This window comes from Arachis hypogaea, chromosome 17, assembly GCF_003086295.3.
Source record: "Arachis hypogaea cultivar Tifrunner chromosome 17, arahy.Tifrunner.gnm2.J5K5, whole genome shotgun sequence".
Taxonomy (NCBI): domain Eukaryota; kingdom Viridiplantae; phylum Streptophyta; class Magnoliopsida; order Fabales; family Fabaceae; genus Arachis; species Arachis hypogaea.
Genome location: NC_092052.1, coordinates 5736433 through 5755786, shown reverse-complemented (window position 1 = coordinate 5755786; position 19354 = coordinate 5736433). Strand labels below are relative to the sequence as shown.

General features: G+C 33.6%; 2 protein-coding genes across 9 annotated transcripts; one reads left to right on the top strand and one right to left on the bottom strand.

Moving 5' to 3' along the window:
- Positions 1-3663: 3663 nt before the first annotated feature.
- LOC112764716 (uncharacterized) lies at positions 3664-6179 on the bottom strand. Of its 8 annotated transcripts, none has more exons than XM_025810470.3 (10): positions 5803-6179; positions 5500-5686; positions 5272-5355; positions 5087-5140; positions 4908-4998; positions 4582-4807; positions 4405-4498; positions 4293-4328; positions 4045-4188; positions 3664-3956 (listed from the first exon to the last, which is right to left on the bottom strand). In XM_025810470.3, exons 2-9 carry the CDS (start codon positions 5652-5654, stop codon positions 4092-4094), a joined length of 837 nt encoding a protein of 278 aa, XP_025666255.1. In that variant the 5' UTR covers positions 5655-5686; positions 5803-6179; the 3' UTR covers positions 3664-3956; positions 4045-4091. The 8 variants fall into 8 exon arrangements, with proteins under 8 accessions (XP_025666255.1, XP_072078314.1, XP_072078315.1 ...); XM_072222213.1 differs by having other exon boundaries at positions 5848-6179; XM_072222214.1 differs by having other exon boundaries at positions 4058-4188; positions 5848-6179.
- Positions 6180-14546: 8367 nt separating this feature from the next.
- Positions 14547-16042, top strand: LOC112766474 (uncharacterized). Its single transcript, XM_025812371.3, has 2 exons — positions 14547-14851; positions 15820-16042. Exons 1-2 carry the CDS (start codon positions 14547-14549, stop codon positions 15833-15835), a joined length of 321 nt encoding a protein of 106 aa, XP_025668156.1. The 3' UTR covers positions 15836-16042.
- The last annotated feature ends 3312 nt before the right edge of the window (positions 16043-19354 follow it).

Genomic DNA, 19354 nt, shown 5'->3' with positions numbered 1-19354 from the left:
TTCCAATTTCAGATCTGACAGTACATGCATAAAAGAACATGTTAACAAATATAATTTTGATGATAGATGGTAATATAGCTTACAAAGTACTGTACCCATGATAGGATTGAGCTTGCTTAGGAGATGAATCCTCAACAATGACCTTTTTCTTTTTGGATTGTGTCCTGGGGGAAAAAACAAGTATGAATAAAAAATACAAAATTAATTTGATCACAAAACACTAACCAAAGAAGTGCTTACTTTTGTGGTGTTCTCTGAGTCTTTTTCTTTATTTTTTGCTTCTCTACTGGTGATGATTCTTCGCTTCTAAAAGTTAATAAGAGACGCTCTGTTAATACATGAAATCTTGATAATAAACCCAAAGGAAAGCAGTAATAATTTCAGAACATTACTCATCATTTGATTCAGATTCTGAATTAGAATCCTCCTGGATCTTCTTTCTTTATTTGGACTCCATTCTGGAAGGCAAATAATCATTATTTATAAACATACTAAAAGGGACAAAATACATCCAAATAAATGCACCAAATACACCCAAATGAATTCATAAAATATACCCAAATGAATGCACAAAATACACCCAACTGGATAAACAAAATACACCCAAGTATGTTACTTACTTTTTGGCTTTTCGGGTGGGTTGTTTCCTTGTTGAATCCTCTGAGTCTTCTTCAGTCTCAGACTCAGAGGTAGAATGGACCTCACTTTCAATTGTTTCAGTCTCAGATGATGATGATGAACTTGCCTTCCATTTTTTATTTTTTTGGTTTCTTCTTTTTTTTCTTTTTTCTTTATTTCTTTCATTTTATCATTTGTTTCGGCCATCTTTACAATTCCCTAAAACATTAGAAATTTTAGTTAGCAGCATTCAGGTAAATAAAATACACTCAAGATATTTTGTTCACTTACCATATGTTCCTCCATTTCTGTCCTCATTCTTTCAACCAACTGCTCTCTAGTCCAGTTGGCAATCCAGGGTTCTGGAGGTCTTTCTACCTTCTTCTTGTCTTTATTTTTTGATAGATAAAAGTAAACTATCATCAGGGCAAACAGACAGCCATCAATTGCCTTTTTCTTTTGCAGATTGTAATCTGTTATGCCCTTGATGATAAAATTCAAAACATGTGCTCCCTAGTTCCGCTCTGTTATTGTGTCCATCTTGAAAATTGGTGCCAGGTGCACAGGGGAGATTTTGTTTATTATTGTTGGTAACAGGAACGCCATCTATATATAGAGGATGAAAATTCTCTTGAACATGAGGCGATCCTGTTCATTATCAACACCAATAGCCATCATCTCATCTGTCAGATTTTTGAGGGTCTTTCCCTGGAATCTTCTAAAAATTTGTTTGTCGTCTTCAAAAAGATCCTTATAATTGACTTTCTGAGGAAATAGATCTCCTACAAAAAGGAAAACAACATAGTATGAAAATCACTTGAAATACACCCAAGCATCAGTTGAAATACACCTGAATTTGGCTCATATACACCTATGTTTGTAGCGAGTTACCTGATGCGTTGATGCCAAGCGCAGCCCCTATTATTTTTTGTCTTACTTTAAAAGAACCGTAGCCGGTTTCGAGTCTGTTTTTCCCTAATTTAAAGGAGTTAGCCAACTCCCTTAATATTTGGTGATGCACCCTTAGCGGCGGGATGTGCATCAGGCCACCAAATCCCAAATCCCTAACAATTTCTTTCTTCTCCTCGCTCATATTTCTGAATTTGTCACTCAACAAATGGGTTGCACATTTAAGGTCTTTGGTTTGCTGTAAACAAAGCAAAATTAGAGTCAGATATATTTCTATTATGAAAAACTGATTTGATCAAAGACATATATTTGTTCTTACATTTTTTCCAACTTGATTTTTGCCTGCTATTTTTTCTGAAATGAAAAATACACCCATAGATATCAGTCAGATACACCCATAGAATACGGATTCTCATAAGTATTTAATTAGATCAGTTCAAATGATGTTTTAATTCACTCAAACATGCATAAATATACAAGGTCAAGCAACATTATAAGGTCAAGCAATGTACACCCAAGGACAAGCAATATTTAGAACACTTGCAACAATTGATTATATTATATTATATCAGTTCAGAAATATACACCCAACGAATTATGCCATATACACCCAACAAATTACTCCATATACACCCACCAAATTACGCAATATACTTCCAAACATTAGTTACGAGAAGAACTAGAACAAGAAGAATAGTAAAACCTAGAACAACTAAGAAGAATAGTAAAACCTAGAACCAAGAAGAACAGTAAAACCTAGAACAAGAAGAACATTAAAAATAGTAAAATGAGAGCTAGAACAAGAAGAACAGTAAAACGTAGAACGTAGAAGAACAGTAAAACCTAGTTCTTCGATTTCGAAATGTGAAAAATCTACAAGATGAGTAAAATAGTAACGTACCTTGAGTAATATATCTTCGTTTTTCTGGAGATTGTTGATGGAGAGCTCTATCCTGTGTTGATGGTTTCTGCTAATCTTCCCGACGAGTTCTATCTCTTCAGTTTGGAATGTTGCTCAAAAATGGACGGTTTGTGTTTTCTTCGAAGAAGGAGAAGTGAAAGAGTGCGCCATAACGAGCGCTTTTTGCGAAGCGCAACCGTTGAGTTGCGCGCGTGTAAATGACGCTCCATTCAAAGTGAGTGAGTGCGCGTGTATTTTTGATGGGCTGGGCCAACTTGTAACACTTGTAGGCCGTTTTTGCTTGTATGTGTAGCAGTGACGATTAAGAATTAAAATAACTATCTACATCCCTAGTGAATTGAACATCCAGCACATTTGCAGGTTGGAGAGAGTCGACAACGACTAGATTGTGAAAGAGAGCAGAATTAAATCAGAGGAGTTAAAGAAGAGAGAAAAGAGAGCTAAAGATTCTATATCTTCATTGATTGTGGATATGTGGATACATAGCAACCAAAGCTATGGACCAACTAATTTTTTGCCATCTCTGCCATTGATTATGTATCTTCATTGATTGTGGATGTATAGCACGGGGTGATGCACGTATGAAACGACCGCCTCGTTTATCCCCTATATGTTGTGGATGAAGATGCTGCGACGTGAAACCCGCCAGCTGCCGGGGGCTGCGCGAATCGCTCATTGTGCGCGAAGGGGGTGTTCGGACGTCCGCGGTGAGCAGGACGGCATCGGCGGGTGCTCTGGGCGGCGACGAATCGATGAGAAGGGAAGAGATGAGGCGAGAAGAAGACTCTGAAGAAGTGAAATCACATACGAAAAAGGGGAGTTGCAGTACATGTAACTACCACTTATTGCAAATACTTATTTTTTTGAATTCAAAATGAAAAATTATTAAAAATTAATTAAATTAATTATCATCTACTCTTAATTTTCTTTTTACCCTATTGTACACATTGTACATTAAACTCATGGTCTCCCAAGTCCCAATACTTTCTCATATTAATAATATTTTATTTTTGTAAGAGTTTTCTTAAAGTTTGAGTAACGAAATTATATGTCAAGCTTGAAACATTGTAGCCATTTTTAGAGGATTTGTTCCTAATTCTCATTCTATTGGCATAGAAGAGCTTCTAGTTTAATTCTATGGTTCCTATACTTTATATTTCTCATATGCAATTTGGCATGACATCAATGATAAATCAATTGGGCACATGAAAAGGTGACAAAATGATTCTCACTCTTATTGTTCAAATTTGGCAAAGACATAAAAATAAGTATAACCCTCCCCTTTCTTTTTTTACTCTCCCAAAAGTAAAAACAAGGACCCTATTTCCCTTATGATGTAACAATGTTACACAACTTTCTTCCAAGTCTATCAACTTATATGTACAACATTTTTTGGAGACAAGAAAAGGGTGTCTCCACAAAGTGGCTCAAAAAGAAATGAATCAGTTGTATACCATATAGAATGATATATCTATCAAAAGAACAAGAAACTTGCCAATCAGCAACCCTGCATCATCAAAATCACAGTTTATATAAATGTAATCAAGTTAGACAGTATTCTCAGTAAACAACATTGGTTAACAAGGAAATCTTGCCAAAGGAACAGACTGGACATTAGTTGTTCAATTCTTCTAAGATCCATTCAACGTTTTTTCTTTCTCAGCTTGGCATGTCTCGCTATGACCTCTGGGTCTCTGCGTGCCACAATAATTTTTGGAGGAGTGCCGGTGTGATAACCACTGCAGAAAGCATACAAAAACAAATAGAAACAATTTTCAATTAAAAATCATAATCCATATACAGGAGATAAACATATTATAAAAAGAGAAACACTGACTCTTACTTCCAATACTCCTCCTCTCCTCCTTCACCTTCAGCACTTCAATTCCAAAATAAAAACAAGTCAATATAAACTCTTATAAATATAAATCACTATCACTAAAGAGAGAATAAACCTCAATTCCAATGATTTTGACTCAAGGGCTTCCAGATCCTTAAGACCACAAGTTTCACAGCACAAGGGAATGACTTCTTGGCTAGCCTGGAAACCTACAACACATTCCGAACAAGCCGCATCATTAAGCGGGGCCAAAAAATTAGAAAGCACGAAAGATAAATTGTAGTAATGATACCAGGTTGTGGGGGTCCTTCATACAGTTTACAGTAATCCACATGAGTTTCACGATTAGGCATTTGATGCATCCGGGCATAAAATTGCTTAGCGGTATCCTCTGATGCATTGGGCATGTTTTTAGTATATTTAGGCTCAGCTATAAAGTGCAGTAGCCGTATATAGCCAAGTTTCTTGAAATAACAGCACAGCCTATCACGAGTATCAATAACCTCGTATTGCTCTTCCTGAAAAACAAATAACAGGGAAGAATTTTTGTTTTTATTGTTTAATTAAGGTACTATAATCAAAAGAAATCAATAAACTAGGACTAACAAGTTAATTTACCTCTTTTAGTCCATGGTTGTAGTGTTTCATTGCAGCTAATGGATAAGGAAACATAGTCTCCATAAAATACCTTCTCGCTTTCCTGCGATATCTGGAAGAATGCCCAAAAACAGTATTATTAACAAATTGATATACGGATACAAGTCATAATTGGGGGAAAAAGAGTCAATAATACCCACTCTTCTACAGGTTCAGTGCCTCTCTTAGCGCCTAGAACAAACATGTTCCTTTCCCTTTGATGTCACAAAGAATTTGATTAGTAAGAACAAGGAAATTTAAGCAATAATAATAATAATAATGTAATAATGTAATGCCATAAACTATAATCGAAAAAAGTTAAATGAATAAAATCATGCTGACTTACTTTTTTTCATCATTACCACCTTCAGGTAAAGAGGGCTCTTCGTCTTTATCACATTCAGGTAAAGGGGGATCACAAGGCTTTTGTCTTTGATTTCAAACAAAATTGATTTGCGAGAAAAAGAATATTAAAAAGAAATCAATATATTGATAATTTGCTGCGTATTCTTGTTAGGTGAAGAATAAGTATGTAAAAGAAAGCATGAAGGTCATAAAAAGTAACAAGAATGACCTGCGTCTGGGTCGACGTTTCTTGGAGCTATGATTGACCGAGACTGGTTTGTTGGAGCTATGATCAACCAAGACTTGTCTGGGCCTCAAATAGCGCTCGCCGACTACACGACCATGACATCTGAGATTATAGGGTATTGCTGGTGGTTGTTTCATGCTGCTGTTGAATTTCACTTCTTCTACAGGTTCTGAATACAATAAGCAGAATGAATGATAAGAAGTTAATGGGTTTAATAAACACAAAGCATTAGACTCCCAGCCAAGAGATTGGAAGGGTGGAAAGGAGAAGAATAAGAAAGATTACTACGAAAATAAAAGATAGAGAAGGTAATAATTGTAACACCCTCACTATCAGAATGTCACGTTTCCGGCTCCGACGGCGAGGCGTGGTGCAGCAGCGCACGGCGACGACGACACTGAGCACGGCGCGGCAGCGAGCGGGACACGGTACTGAGCAGCGCGGCAGTAGTGTGGCGGCGGCTCCTCCCCGGCGCTCTCTTCCTCCCTCTCTGATTTCCCCTTCCCTGTTTCCCTCTTTCTTTCTTTCGTTTCTTTCTTTTCTTTGGTTTTTCTGAAACTGCTAAATGTTGGGTTTTGTTGGGTTTTGGGGAAGGTTGGGGAAAGAGGATTGATGGCGGTGAATAGAAAGAAATAACAATAAAGAAAAGGTAATGTTAGTAGAGAATTAATATTCAAAATTTATATAAATATATAGAAGAAAATAATTTTGGTATGGTCTTTTTATTAAAGTGGAAAAATTAGGATTTTGTGTAGTTAGGGTTTGATTTGGGGATTAGGATTTTGTGTATGAAATTAGAGATTTTAGATTAATTTAAAATTTAATTAAATCTCTAAAATTATTCTAAAATATTATTTATTGTATCAAAATACTAATTGATTTGAAATCAAATACTCTAATTGAAATTATAAGATAATATAATTAATTTTCTTTATTTATAAAAATATTAGTATTAAATTTCGAAATCTTAATTATTTAAACTAAATCATATAAAATTCTTATTATTTTACATTTGTTAAACTTTATAATTTAAATATAGAAAATAATTCGATAATTATAAAATCAAATAAAACCTTAAATTGCTTTAAACTCAATTAATCAAAATTTGCTTTAATTATCTTTAATAAAATAATTTCTGAGATTAAAGTACTTAATGAATTAATAAATCGAAATTAACTCTTAATAAGATTTTTTTGAAATTTCTAGGTCTTGCATCCTACTCCACTTATAAAAATTTTTGTCCTCGAAAATTAGTATATTACAGAAAATATTACATGGTTTTAACACTTTTAAGTAAAAAGCAAAGAACCTTATTATTCATATTTATATAGTTTCAAATACTTTGATTATCACATAGCATAAAGATATAAGGATAGGAGTGTGACTGCAAGACAGAAATTACAAAGCAAACTTTATGCAAATGATGTTATGGTTCAAATATGTAATGGTAAAGCAACGCGGTGAAAGTTTATAAAACAGGCTGGAGTTAAAACGACGTGCTTAACATTCGCACACTGATTTCGCACCAACTTCAGATATTCAACTATTTAAACTTTAACATAACTTATCTCTATTATTTTCAACCGTACTTCATCGAACAACTCATCCGAGAGTTTTCAACCTCATCAAACACTTTACAAACCTTATTACTGGTCATAAGTCCCACATCAACAAAACTCTTTCACGTAACACAAGGCTCCACAACTCCTTGTGACGTCGTACACTTACAAGTTTTACCTTTTACATCCACTAAATATGTCCTAAAAGATTAATGTGTCGTTTACTAAGTCTAACGGTCGCACAAGATATCAAAATTATTTTCGAGTATACTCAGAAGGATAGTAGACCTTAGAAAAGAAAGAAAAGCGACGAGGACATTACTCATAATGATTTGAAAGAATGAATGAAATTGCAGGTAAACAAGATTACACAAGCAACGGAATATGCTAGAAAGGAATCAATTAGCAACTACAAGGATAACTCTTGAAAAAGAGAATTTCGATAGAATCAATAAGAAGAAAAACAACACATTGTTTTGAAACAAATTCAAGTTGAGTTGGAAAAAAAAGTATGAGATTTTATAGAAGAAGAATGATTAAAGACAATAATGACGCATCGCAACGGAACAACTTCAGATTACTATAAGGGTTTCATGGCTTGTGATAGAATATAAGATTAATAACCGTGTTGTAAGAGTCTTAACATAGTTAGAAGTATAAACATATCAAGATATGCATAGGGTGAAGATTATGAAACAAAAAAAATAAATAAATTACATCTTAAAAAAAAAAGAAAAAGGATAAATGACATGTCAAATTACACGGCACGATTAGAATGCTTAAGCCTATACCACCCAATTAGAAGGAGCACTTAACATTTTCAAAGATTCAAGGATCCGTGTTGTACCAAAATAATTTTCAAAGAGATAGGCGCAAGTATGTTCAAAGAGATACAAATCTCAGTAAGAGAAGAATAAGTGACAAAGATAAGATTCACATGAATTCAGAAGGAGGCGTAGGATTACAACTAAACAGTAATGTACAGGCACGATAAAACGTTTCAAAAAGAGTTATTTCGCATCCTAACAAGAAATATTGAATTTAGAAACTCCAAAGAAAATAAGAAAAGGGTAGTGATAAATTAGATCAAAATAAACTAAAATCAAATCAGAGGAGCACAAGGTTCACAAGAATATGAAGATATGGTTTAAATCACCAACAAATAAGAATGGTAAAAAATAATAAAATATGCCGGAAGGAAGAATCAAAATGCAAATAGGAAAGAATTTTTATTTCAAAGAACTCCAATAGAAACCATGGAGGAGAAAAGGGCAATTGTTTTACAAAATTCAAGAGAATCATCAAAAACGTAAATATTATGTCATATTAAAACAAATTCAAGTCAAATTAAACTATGCAAGATTTGTGAAATGAAAATTAGTTAGGCTAAGGATGAAATGTTTTCTCAACAACTTTGAAAGATATTTATCAATTAAGAATTTGCATAAAAACAAAGTAAGATTGGTAGAAAATCAAGTTGTTTTTCGCCAAAACTATTTTTAAGGTAAAGACAAAATTTGTGAAATTAGAAAGATGAAATTTAATTTGGCTAAGGATCAAAAGTAATTCCTCAAAAATCTCAAAAGATACTCTATTTAGTCAATTAGGAGTATATAGTGAAATCACGGTAATATTGAAAGGAATTTCAAATTTTGTTTAAAAAGAAAATTTTGAGGTATGTTTTCAAAAATACATATGAATAAAGACATGTCAAATTCAAAACATCTTTATCAAATTTAAAGAATAATTATAGGTACAATCAAGTAAGAAAGGATTAAGTTGAAATTTTTTCTAACAGAATCGAAAATCTCTTTTAAAAAGTTTAAAACTAAAATTCCAAGTACATTATTATTAATTTTTTTTTGAAATCACAATCTCATAAAGATATTCAAGAAGATTAAAAGATATAAGAAAGGAAACCCTCTCACATTTTGAGAAAGAAACTTAATCAAGGAACTCGAACAGAATTTACAAGACACGACAAATCGAATAAGTTCTCAGCTAATTTGAAGAAATACAAAATTCTTAAAGAAAAACAACCCAATCAATAGCAATTTCTTAAAGATTTCAAAGACTTTTTTTTCTATGCATTAAACAATTTTAAGGTCACATAAAAGAGTACATGAATCAAAAAGAGTTTGAACAAACAAAAACAAATCCTCCAAAGAATTTAAGTAAATGTAGGCAGTTAGAATTAAACGAGGATGCATTTTAACAAGAGATAAGGTTAAGAAATAATCAAACTACTTTTCAAAAAGAAACCTCAAATAAAGGTTTTTAAGGCATACTATGAAAGAACAAGTTACAAGTTATCAGTAGAATTTTCAAGACACATAAAAGAATATCCTCGAGAATTAATTCCTAACGTCCGCAAGCCGCGCGATAAACGTTACCTATTACTTATCAATCCCAATTCGCCCACAGTAACCTATTAACTTTCCCGTTCACATAAGTCATCAACATTAAGTTGGCCAGACTTAACATCAACAGATATGTAACGGTAAGCTAATAGTGTTAATTAATAGGCAGTCATGTGCATAAAACTCTAATTCTTGTTATTTGGACAAGATCTACAACATGACAGACATTCAGAGAGTATAATGAAGCATAGTCAGTCCATTCCCAAGGCTCTAATCAGGATGAACTGCTCTGATACCATATTTTAACACCCTCACTACCAGAATGTCACGCTTCCGGCTGCGACGACGAGGCGTGGTGCAGCAGCGGACGGCGACGACGACACTGCGCACGGCGCAGCAGCCAGCGGGTAGGGCCGTCAAAATGGGCTAAACCCATCAGGGCAACCCCGTTTACCCATTTAAATGGGCGGGCTTTGCCTCTAAAAATTAACCCGTTTAAATTTCGGGCTAAACGGGCTGAGCCCGATTAACCCAAAAAAAATGACGGGTTAAACGGGCTAGCCCGCAGGCTAAACGGGTGGCCCGTTTATTTTTTTACGTTTTTTTTTTCAAAAAAGTAACACTTTTAGCCGATATTTATCTTGATCCGACCCGAAAATCCGACCCATCAACTAAAAAAATATTATTTTTAAAAGGTTTTTGACCTAAAAGTGATATTTTTTGTCAAAATATTTTTCAAAAAATAAAATAAAAGGATAAATGGATTGGCCCGTTTAACCCATTGGGCTGGCCATAAACGGGCCGGGCTAAAAAATTATGACCCGTGACTAAAGCGGGCTTAAACGGGCTAGCCCATTTAACCTGCGGGCCTAACGGGCCGAGCTTAAACGGGTCAGGCTAGCCCGTTTGACAGCCCTACGAGCGGGACACGGTCCTGAGCAGCGCGGCAGTGGTGTGGCAGCGGCTCCTCCCCGGCGCTCTCTTCCTCCGTCTCTGATTTTTTCTTCCCCGTTTCCCTCTTTCTTTCCTTCGTTTCTTTCTTTTCTTTGGTTTTTCTGAAACTGCTAAATGTTGGGTTTTGGGGAAGGTTGAGGAAAGAGGATTGGTGGCGGTGAATAGAAAGAAATAACAATAAAGAAAAGGTAATGTTAAAGTTAAAGTAGGGAATTAATATTCAAAATTTATATAAATATATAGAAGAAAACAATTTTGGTATCGGTCATTTTATCAAGGTAAAAAAATTAAAATTTTGTTTAGTTAGGCTTTGATTTGGGGATTAGGGTTTTGTGTATGAAATTGGAGATTTTGGATTAATCTGAAATCTAATTAAATCTCTAAAATTACTCTAAAATATTATTTATTGTATCAAAATACTAATTGATTTGAAATCAAATACTCTAATTGAAATTATAAGATAATAAAATTAATTTTCTTCATTTATAAAAATATTAGTATTAAATTTCAAAATCTCAATTATTTAAACCAAATCATATAAAATTCTTATTATTTTACATTTGCTAAACTTTAAATTTTAAATATAAAAAATAATTCGATAATTATAAAATTAAATTAAACCTTAAATTACTTTAAACTCTATTAATCAAAATTTGCTTTAATTATCTTTAATAAAATAATTTCTGAGATTAAAGTACTTAACGAATTAATAAATCGAAATTAGCTCTTAATAAGATTTTTCTGAAATTTCTGAGTCTTACAGTAAAACCAGTGGAATGAAGTCATGAACTAAGAATGATAGATGAAAATTTTAGTGAAAAAACTGAATTATTAAAAACAGATAGATTTTTTTACTATACCTTGAAAGGATTTGTCCTTAACAACTTATATTAGAGGGTTGAAGTTGAAAAAATTACTATGCAAAATCACCTTAAGTTGGATCCTTCAATCTTCTTCATACAACAACTGAAATAAATCACTCACCTCTCTTAATCACACAATAAAATGTGCATAAAATAATTAAAAATTTTATTGATCAAAAGTTCTCTAAATTGTTTCATAAAAAGATTTTAAATAGACTCTTAATAGATTAGCTAAAAGATAAGATAAGATAATTTAATTTAAATCTCCTAAGTATAAGATAACTAATTTAAATCAGATTTGATTTTATTGGAGTAGATCATATTTAATTTAAAATTAATATTCCTAAAAATACTACTAAACAAAACAGAACTAAATCAAATCTTCTAATAAACCTTAACAATAAAGCAAACTAAAATATAGGCCTAAACATGCATAGTGACACCCATAGAATTTATTCATAAAAAATTGTGTAAATTGTCTCACAAAGTATTTAAATAGACTCCTAACAAACTAATTAAAAAATAATATATGATAAGATAACTTAATTTAAATGTCCGAAAGATAAGATAACTAATTTAAAGTAGATTTGATCTAATTGGATTATATCATATTTAATTTAAATTTAAAATCCTAAAGATATCATAACTAATTTAAATCAGGGTTGATCTTATTAGATTAGATTATATTTAATTTTAATTTAAATTTTTTAAAAATACTACTAAACAAATCAAAACTAAATCAAATTTTCTAACAAATCCTAACAACAAAACAAACTAAAATATAGATCTAATAATAATTTCGAAAATTAATATTAAATTTGTGTCTTTTACTAGACTTGAAAAACACGTTTGAGCCTCTTGCTTTCCTGACTTAGGCTTGGTTTGGTAGAGCTTTTGAGGAGGTGTTGGTGCTTTTTAGGCATCAGATTTGATGGTCCCAAGATGTTTGGACCATTAAATGATCCCATAACAAAATATGTTTTTTAAGTTTTTAATAATTGCTTAATAGTCCATATCTAATTTTAATTACAAATTAATCTTTTAGCGCATAAACCATATAATGCCAATGATCTTCAAACTCCGAAACTTCATAATCGAACAGCATGCATTTCTTAAATTCAGAAGTAAATGTGGGGTTGCTTAGGTTAGAAGTGGCATTCCTCAGCAGATGTCACACACACAAACGGTGCTAGGCCCCAGGAAACACCGCTTCAATTGCCTTTTTCATCGTTCCATGTCCATCTGTTATCACACACCCAGGTGCTTTACCCCTCATGGTGTCCAGGAACTGTTATAGCAACCAAGTGTAAGTTTGCTCATTCTCATTTGCAATTAGCGCAGCGGCAAACACAATTGTTTGGTTATGGTGATTGACTCCAGAAAACACAACCAGTGGACACATATACTTATTCTTCCAATATGTCGCATCAAATGCCACGACATCCCCAAACAAACCATAATCCAGCTAACTGCAATTATCCAACCAAAACAGGTGGACCAAACGACCGTCCTTGTCCGCCAAATAATGCACAAACATTCCTGGATTCGCCTGCGCCGTTGATTCCAAGAACTTAAGGCAAGTCGTGGCATCCCTGCCAATGAGCCTCCGTTGCTTGCCTATCTGGTTATACATATCCCTCTTTAGAAACGAAAGGTTTTGGTATCCCCCGGCAGTGTGCACAAAAGATGAATAAATCTGTGGCGTTTTAATCCCAACTCTAAGCATCATGTTCATTTGTTCCAGGGCGGCTGCATTCATTTTCCTTTGCTCCGGTAGCATGAAAGTCAGTCTATCGTCCAACAACTCGTGGTTGTGAACGTCCTGAAAGTACGATATTATCCATCTACCACTTTTCGAGTGCACGTGGATGCGCATTTATGCCTCACAGCCGCATTTGGTCTCCGCCTTTGGCTCACGTTTCCGTCGCATGCCGTCGTGAACGGACCCCATTTCTCTGAACCCCTGTCGAAAACATACAAATTCTTGTTGCGTAACCTCATTCCTCACATTTCGCTGAATCTTATTCTTCTTCATAGCGAAACCATTCATCTTCGTATACAAACTATAAAACAAGAATGCCACCGATCGATATGAAAAATGGCACATCATAATCTCCTTTGTAGTTATTTCCTTGAAATTGATACACAGCTCTGCAATACCGTCGACTGCTCTCTCTTCCCAGTTGTCAAAGAAGCTGTCCCCGAAATTCTCATGTGCATCCGACTCCACCCCTAATTCCCCATCCTCAACTTCATCACCGAATTCGTCGCCACCAGGACCAAAGGCATTGCTTCCATCGCCTCCCTCTTCTTCAGCAGACAACGGCCGATAACATTCGTCCGCCGCGGATTCTCCCTCCATGCAGGCCTGTGCAGAAATGGCGTTCACAGATTAACATGTTTTTACATTAGAAATAATACTCTGTAACAAAAAATTAGCAAAACTCTACCATGCTCCGTCCTAACTTGTTTACCACCCAGAAATTAGATTCTAAAACAATATCACCGCCAACAGCCACAGAAACCACTCAGCCTAGATCCATTACATTTAGGGTTTCGCCGTCACTTAAGACGCTGGTTTATGGTCGTCGAGGTGCATCTCGTCGCTCTCCCAAATGAGCTAAAACCCAGACAACAACCCATTCATACAGAGGGGTGCGAATGAAAATATGTATAAATTTAGGTGTCATAATACTATATGCAGAAGTATATAGGCAATGTTGTAAAATACCTAAAGACCTGACACCAAAGCAGAAACTTGTGTCAGTGGTCACCAGTGCATCCTTCTCCTCAATTGGGCCGGTGCAGGCTATAACTCTACCTATCACACATCTCGTGTTCCCCATCCACTCCTCCTTAACCTCTTACTTTTCTTTCCTTATTTAACTCAAATTTTAAACTTTTTCTCTCTATTCAAATTTCTAACCCTTTTTTCAACCGCTGCCAGTAATCAAGTACGTATGACTCACTTGCACATGAACCAATTACAAAATTACGCTCAAAAGCGAAAGTTACAGTTACCAATGTACACTTTTATTAAATTACTCTTCTACCTTAGCTCATGACAACAATAAAAAAGTCTCATGGCCCACAAATACAACTCAAATATGGTTCTAAAAATCAGACCGGACCGGCTAGTCCAACCGGTTCAATTGGGAACCAGCAACGTCAACGGTCCGGTCGTATATCGAAAACCGGTAATTGAAGAATCGGCGAAAAACCGTTGAACTGGCCGGTTCTTACTAAACGATGCCGTTTTGCCAAACACCCTCATTTTTCAATTTTCACCCTAGATGTCAGCAGCCTCACCTTCTTCCCCTGCCTCCAACTGCTGCTTCTCCTCTCCAACAACAGTGGCGCCGCATCCAACTACTCCAAGGTTCCCTGCGTTTTCGCCGGCGCCAGCCGCTAGTTCGCCGCCGTTCGTCCAGCGCTCTGACCCTCACAACCCGCCGTTCTTTGACGGTGCGTTCGACTTCGCATTCTCTGCAAGGCTCGACGAGGCGCTATTCCCGGCGATATTCGCTACAGAGATGGATCGCCGTGCCAGATCTGGTGGCTTGTGTATTGTCGCCGTCGCGAGTGCGGGGATGATGAGGTGAGGGAGGTCGTTTATCTGTTCAGTAATGTTACCTTGGCTGGAATGAGAATGACAAGTATGTTATGCGAACTTCTTGGTTCATTCTTGATTTTTCACTGCTTACTGGGTTTTTCACTTTTTCCTTTTATTGCAGATGATATATACATAGAAGTTGTAGATTGATAATGTCATGGGTAATTCAGTTTGCTGCATTGCATTACTAAGTATCTATTGTTCTAATGAATAAAAAAATATAAATTGATATGAATCGAACAGGTTCTGCTTTGTGAACAGGTTTTGCACTTGACTATGGAATAGGTAAGTGTTGTTGTTGAAATTATTGCTAAAAATGGATTTGTTATGCTGCTACTGCTATAAATTAATTTCTTTCTAGCTCTTAACCTCTTGTTAGGAAGTTTCACATGCCACATACTTAATTCTGTGTTGTATGTATTGCAAAGGGTACAATAAAACTAGGCCGGTTAGCAAAGGAATTAGCAGCCGATGTAAATATTAAACACAAAGCCAAAGGACTGCTTCCTCGTCCAATGGGTTATGTAACAATTAAGTGTCAATTTTAGTTGTGTCATTCCTTTAGTAATTATTTGGCAAAAGAATTTCTCTTATTGCTCAAAAGAATTCCTTACCTTATCTAATATCCATACAAAGAAAACATAATTTAAACCGTATGAGTACATGAGTAGTAATTTTGTGCTTCTTTCTCTGTTGCAGCATTCTTATAACTCCTAAATGATATAAATATAGTGAAACACATTGTATGAGTGAAAGTTTGGATCAGTAAATTGCATAACCAAAATAATCTATCTGATTGCTGCCTATAATCTTTAGGCTATTTCTTGTGTTTTTCATTTTACAAAAATAAGTTTATTTTTCTTTTTAAGTTTTACACTAGTTCTCACTCTTTAGTACTTGTTTCAAATGAATATAACTAAGTTGACATGAATTATTCATGTCACTGTATAAAGGTTCGAGCTGGAATAGTTGGATATCCTAATGTTGGAAAGTCATCATTGATAAACCATTTACTAAAGCGAAGAATGTGCCGTGCAGCCCCAGACCAGGAGTTACCCTAATTGTTCATGAACTTGTATTCTGTTAAAGTTGAAACTAATGGCTTCTAATGTTGAGTACTTAACAAATTTTTGGGAATTTTGATAATTGATGACAAATTTTCATGTTGGCATTTAATATTTAGATATTTCTTTTTACTATTTAACTTTCTAGTTTGTATTTTGACAAGATCATATGGTTTTGGTTGATGATATTTCATGTAGTGTTTTAAATTTTGAAGATATTTTAAGATTTATATTAGATTATAATTATATTTTAGGATGTTTCTTTATAATTTATTTATTATTTTATTTTAAAATGATTTTTTCTAGTTGAACCAGTGACTAGAGCGGTTTGGTGACCAGTCCGGTTCTCAGAACCTTGAATCCAACTGAATATATAAATTCAATTACAATTTTAGTATTTATTATCTTATCTTATCTTTATCTTATCTTTAATTGTTCTTATTTTTAGCGTGTTTGGCAAATTTCTAGTAGTAAAAATAAAAGCACTAGAAAAAAAAAATATCTTTTTTGAGAAGCTGTAATTTATATCTTTTTTTAAAAGATCTTTTTCTCTTAAAAAAAGATGTTTTTCATCTAATAAATAAACAAAAAGTACTTTTATATCGTTATATCTAAACATAATTGATAGATAAAAAGATCTTTTTGCATGAGATACCCAAAGATAAAATTACTTTTACTTTTCCATAAGATCTTTTAAAAAAAGATAACTCGAAAAAAAGATCTTTTCTTAGAAGATCTTTATCTTTATTTGCTTTTATCTTTCATAGGCTAATGCTCTATATATATTTAGTTTTACCTTCATAATTCAATTCAATTCAATTAACAATCAATAAAATTTCTTCCTCTTTTCTTTTCCTATTCTTTCACAATTTTATCATGGTTAAGAGTGTATGCGTCTTACTAGATCGGAGAAAGTTGTGTAGAACTACTAGAGTTAGGTGCTTGAATGAGCTCAGTGGTTCCAAAAAAATTGTGGCTAGTGTTGGAAACTTATGCAGCCGTAATTATGCAATGGATAGACTCAACCATTTGAATGGAAGTAAAACATCAATAGCGGATATATCTGATGCAGTAAACAGCATGACTAGAGTTTCGGATGGTGGCAAGAGGTGTGATAGTGGCGATGAAGATAGTATTAATAAGGGGAGCTCTGGTCGTAAGAGGAAGAGAGAGTCTATGTCAGAAATGCTGCACTGGATTCTTGATAGGGCTGAGAATCCTTGTGATCCTGCAATGGGTTCAATGCCCAAAAAGTCAAAGTGGAAGTCATATGGTAGTGAAGAGATCTGGAAGCAGGCTTTGTTGTTCCGGGAAGCTGTATTTCTCAAAATCGATCACCGTAGTTTGCAGGGTCAAAGGATGCATCCTTGCATGTATGATGATCAGGTCGGGGCAAACTACAATCTTAGGGAGAGATTAAAAACTACATCTGGTGATGGCTCTTCACATGCTGGAGGAACAAAGGGAGGCTCTAGTGCTGAGAAATGGTCACTTGATGAACCTGCCACCGTGCCCATTCCTATTGGCCCGGCCCATCAAGCTGAAGTTCCTGAATGGACTGGCATGGCTGTTGAGAGTGATTCAAAATGGTTTGGAAACCAAATATGGCCAGCAGCAAAGGTGAATACCAATCTTATCGAAAGGGATCCCATTGGAGCTGGAAGAAAAGATTCATGTGGCTGCCAATTTCAAGGTTCTGTTGAGTGTATCCAATTTCATGTTGCTCAGAAAAGGGCTAAACTTAAGCTAGAATTGGGTGATGCATTTTACATGTGGAATTTACACAAGACAGGGGAAGATGTTAGGCGAGAGAAGAAGTTTAAGGATGTGGTGAAAGCAAACCCTCTTTCACATAGACATGTTTTTGGGAACAAATTTTCAAATCATTTCCTACAAAGATCAGGGAAGATTTATTGAGTTACTACTTCAATGTCTTCCTCTTGAAGCGAAGGGGATACCAGATTTGGAATACTCCAAATGACATCAACAGCGATGATGGTGAAGCAGAATATGGACCATTGAAGAATTCTTTCGGACATAACAAAGATAACCCTCGCACTACCTTATTACAAAGGGAAGATAGCAAGTTCCTGAAGTCACACGCTTCCTTGAGAAGAGAGTTTGGCCATTTGTGCTTCTTAGTGGCAGCAATCTTCGTGTTTAGATAAATTAAATTTATTTATTATTGTCATTATTTTTATACAATTATTGGTATTACTGTCTTATTAATTTATTCAAAAAGTAATTAAAATTTGAAACTAATTGGTATAAAATATTACAAATATAAAACTAAGAGAAATTCTTATTTGTACAAGAACGAACCTAATAAATAATTATTCTATTTAATATATAATTAAAAATATTTTTTGTTGTATGAAAAAGAAATATATGCAACATTATATTTTATTTACTTATTATAATTTATTAAGATAAAATTACGTAATTAACTTTTTTAAACATTAATTATTTTTTTTGCATGCAATATAGAAATAAATGAATATAATATTTATTTAGTAGACCTAGTTATGTAAAATATTTTTGTTATCATATTATTTAATGAACCAAAGAAAAGAAAATGTTATTTTAAAAAACTAATAATATATTTTTAATAATATTATTAATACAAAATAATAAATGTTAAATATTCTTTTAAATTGTATATATTATTTAAAATATAATAAAGTAACATATTTTAATAAAAAATTTATACAATTAAAAATTATATCAATATTTTTTTATATGAATTTTTTTATTAAACTTCTTTTTCTTTTGCAAGAACAATTAAAATATCATCCAGATATGATAAACATTAATATAAATATTTAACTCTATTTTCTATTTGGTTCGAATTTGGTTAGTAATAAAATATGACATATATATGCATATATACATATATATAAATTAGAGTCATACAATATAGATTATCTAACATAACCTACCCTATCATACATATGAACATATGAAAGATAAATACATAAAATATTTAAAATATAAATGATGTGAAAAAAGGTTTTGACAAACAAATACTAATTTTTCTATTTTTTTATTAGCTTTTTTTTTTAAAACAGATTAACTAGATATGTAACACGGCAAAGGATTTGATGATCTTGTAACGTTTGGATTATTAAATGGTATGATAATAAAACATGTTTTTTTTATTTTTTAATAATTACTAAATAGTCTTTATCTAATTTTAATTATAAATTAATCCTTTACATATTATTTAATTATAAAATCTATTTTTGATTTTATAAATTATTATTTTATTATTCATCCCGCTACGTTACCAACAGCGTTTCTGCCAACTTCTGGCCAACTCTTATTTATGACTGTATTTAACGGAAGTGTCTTTGTGCATGTGTCTAACAAAAATATCTTTTTTATGGCTGTGTCTAATGGAAGTGTCTTTATATATATATTTTTT

Excerpts from the sequence above, each read along its gene's own strand:
- LOC112764716 (XM_029294459.2), bottom strand. The coding sequence starts at position 5,654 with ATGAAACAACCACCAGCAATACCCTATAATCTCAGATGTCATGGTCGT. Across the intron at positions 4,999-5,086 it reads GGCACTGAACCTGTAGAAGA|ATATCGCAGGAAAGCGAGAA; the intron begins GTGGGTATTATT and ends GCATTCTTCCAG. Across the intron at positions 4,189-4,292 it reads GGAGAGGAGGAGTATTGGAA|TGGTTATCACACCGGCACTC; the intron begins GTAAGAGTCAGT and ends TGCTTTCTGCAG.
- LOC112766474 (XM_025812371.3), top strand. The coding sequence starts at position 14,547 with ATGTCAGCAGCCTCACCTTCTTCCCCTGCCTCCAACTGCTGCTTCTCC.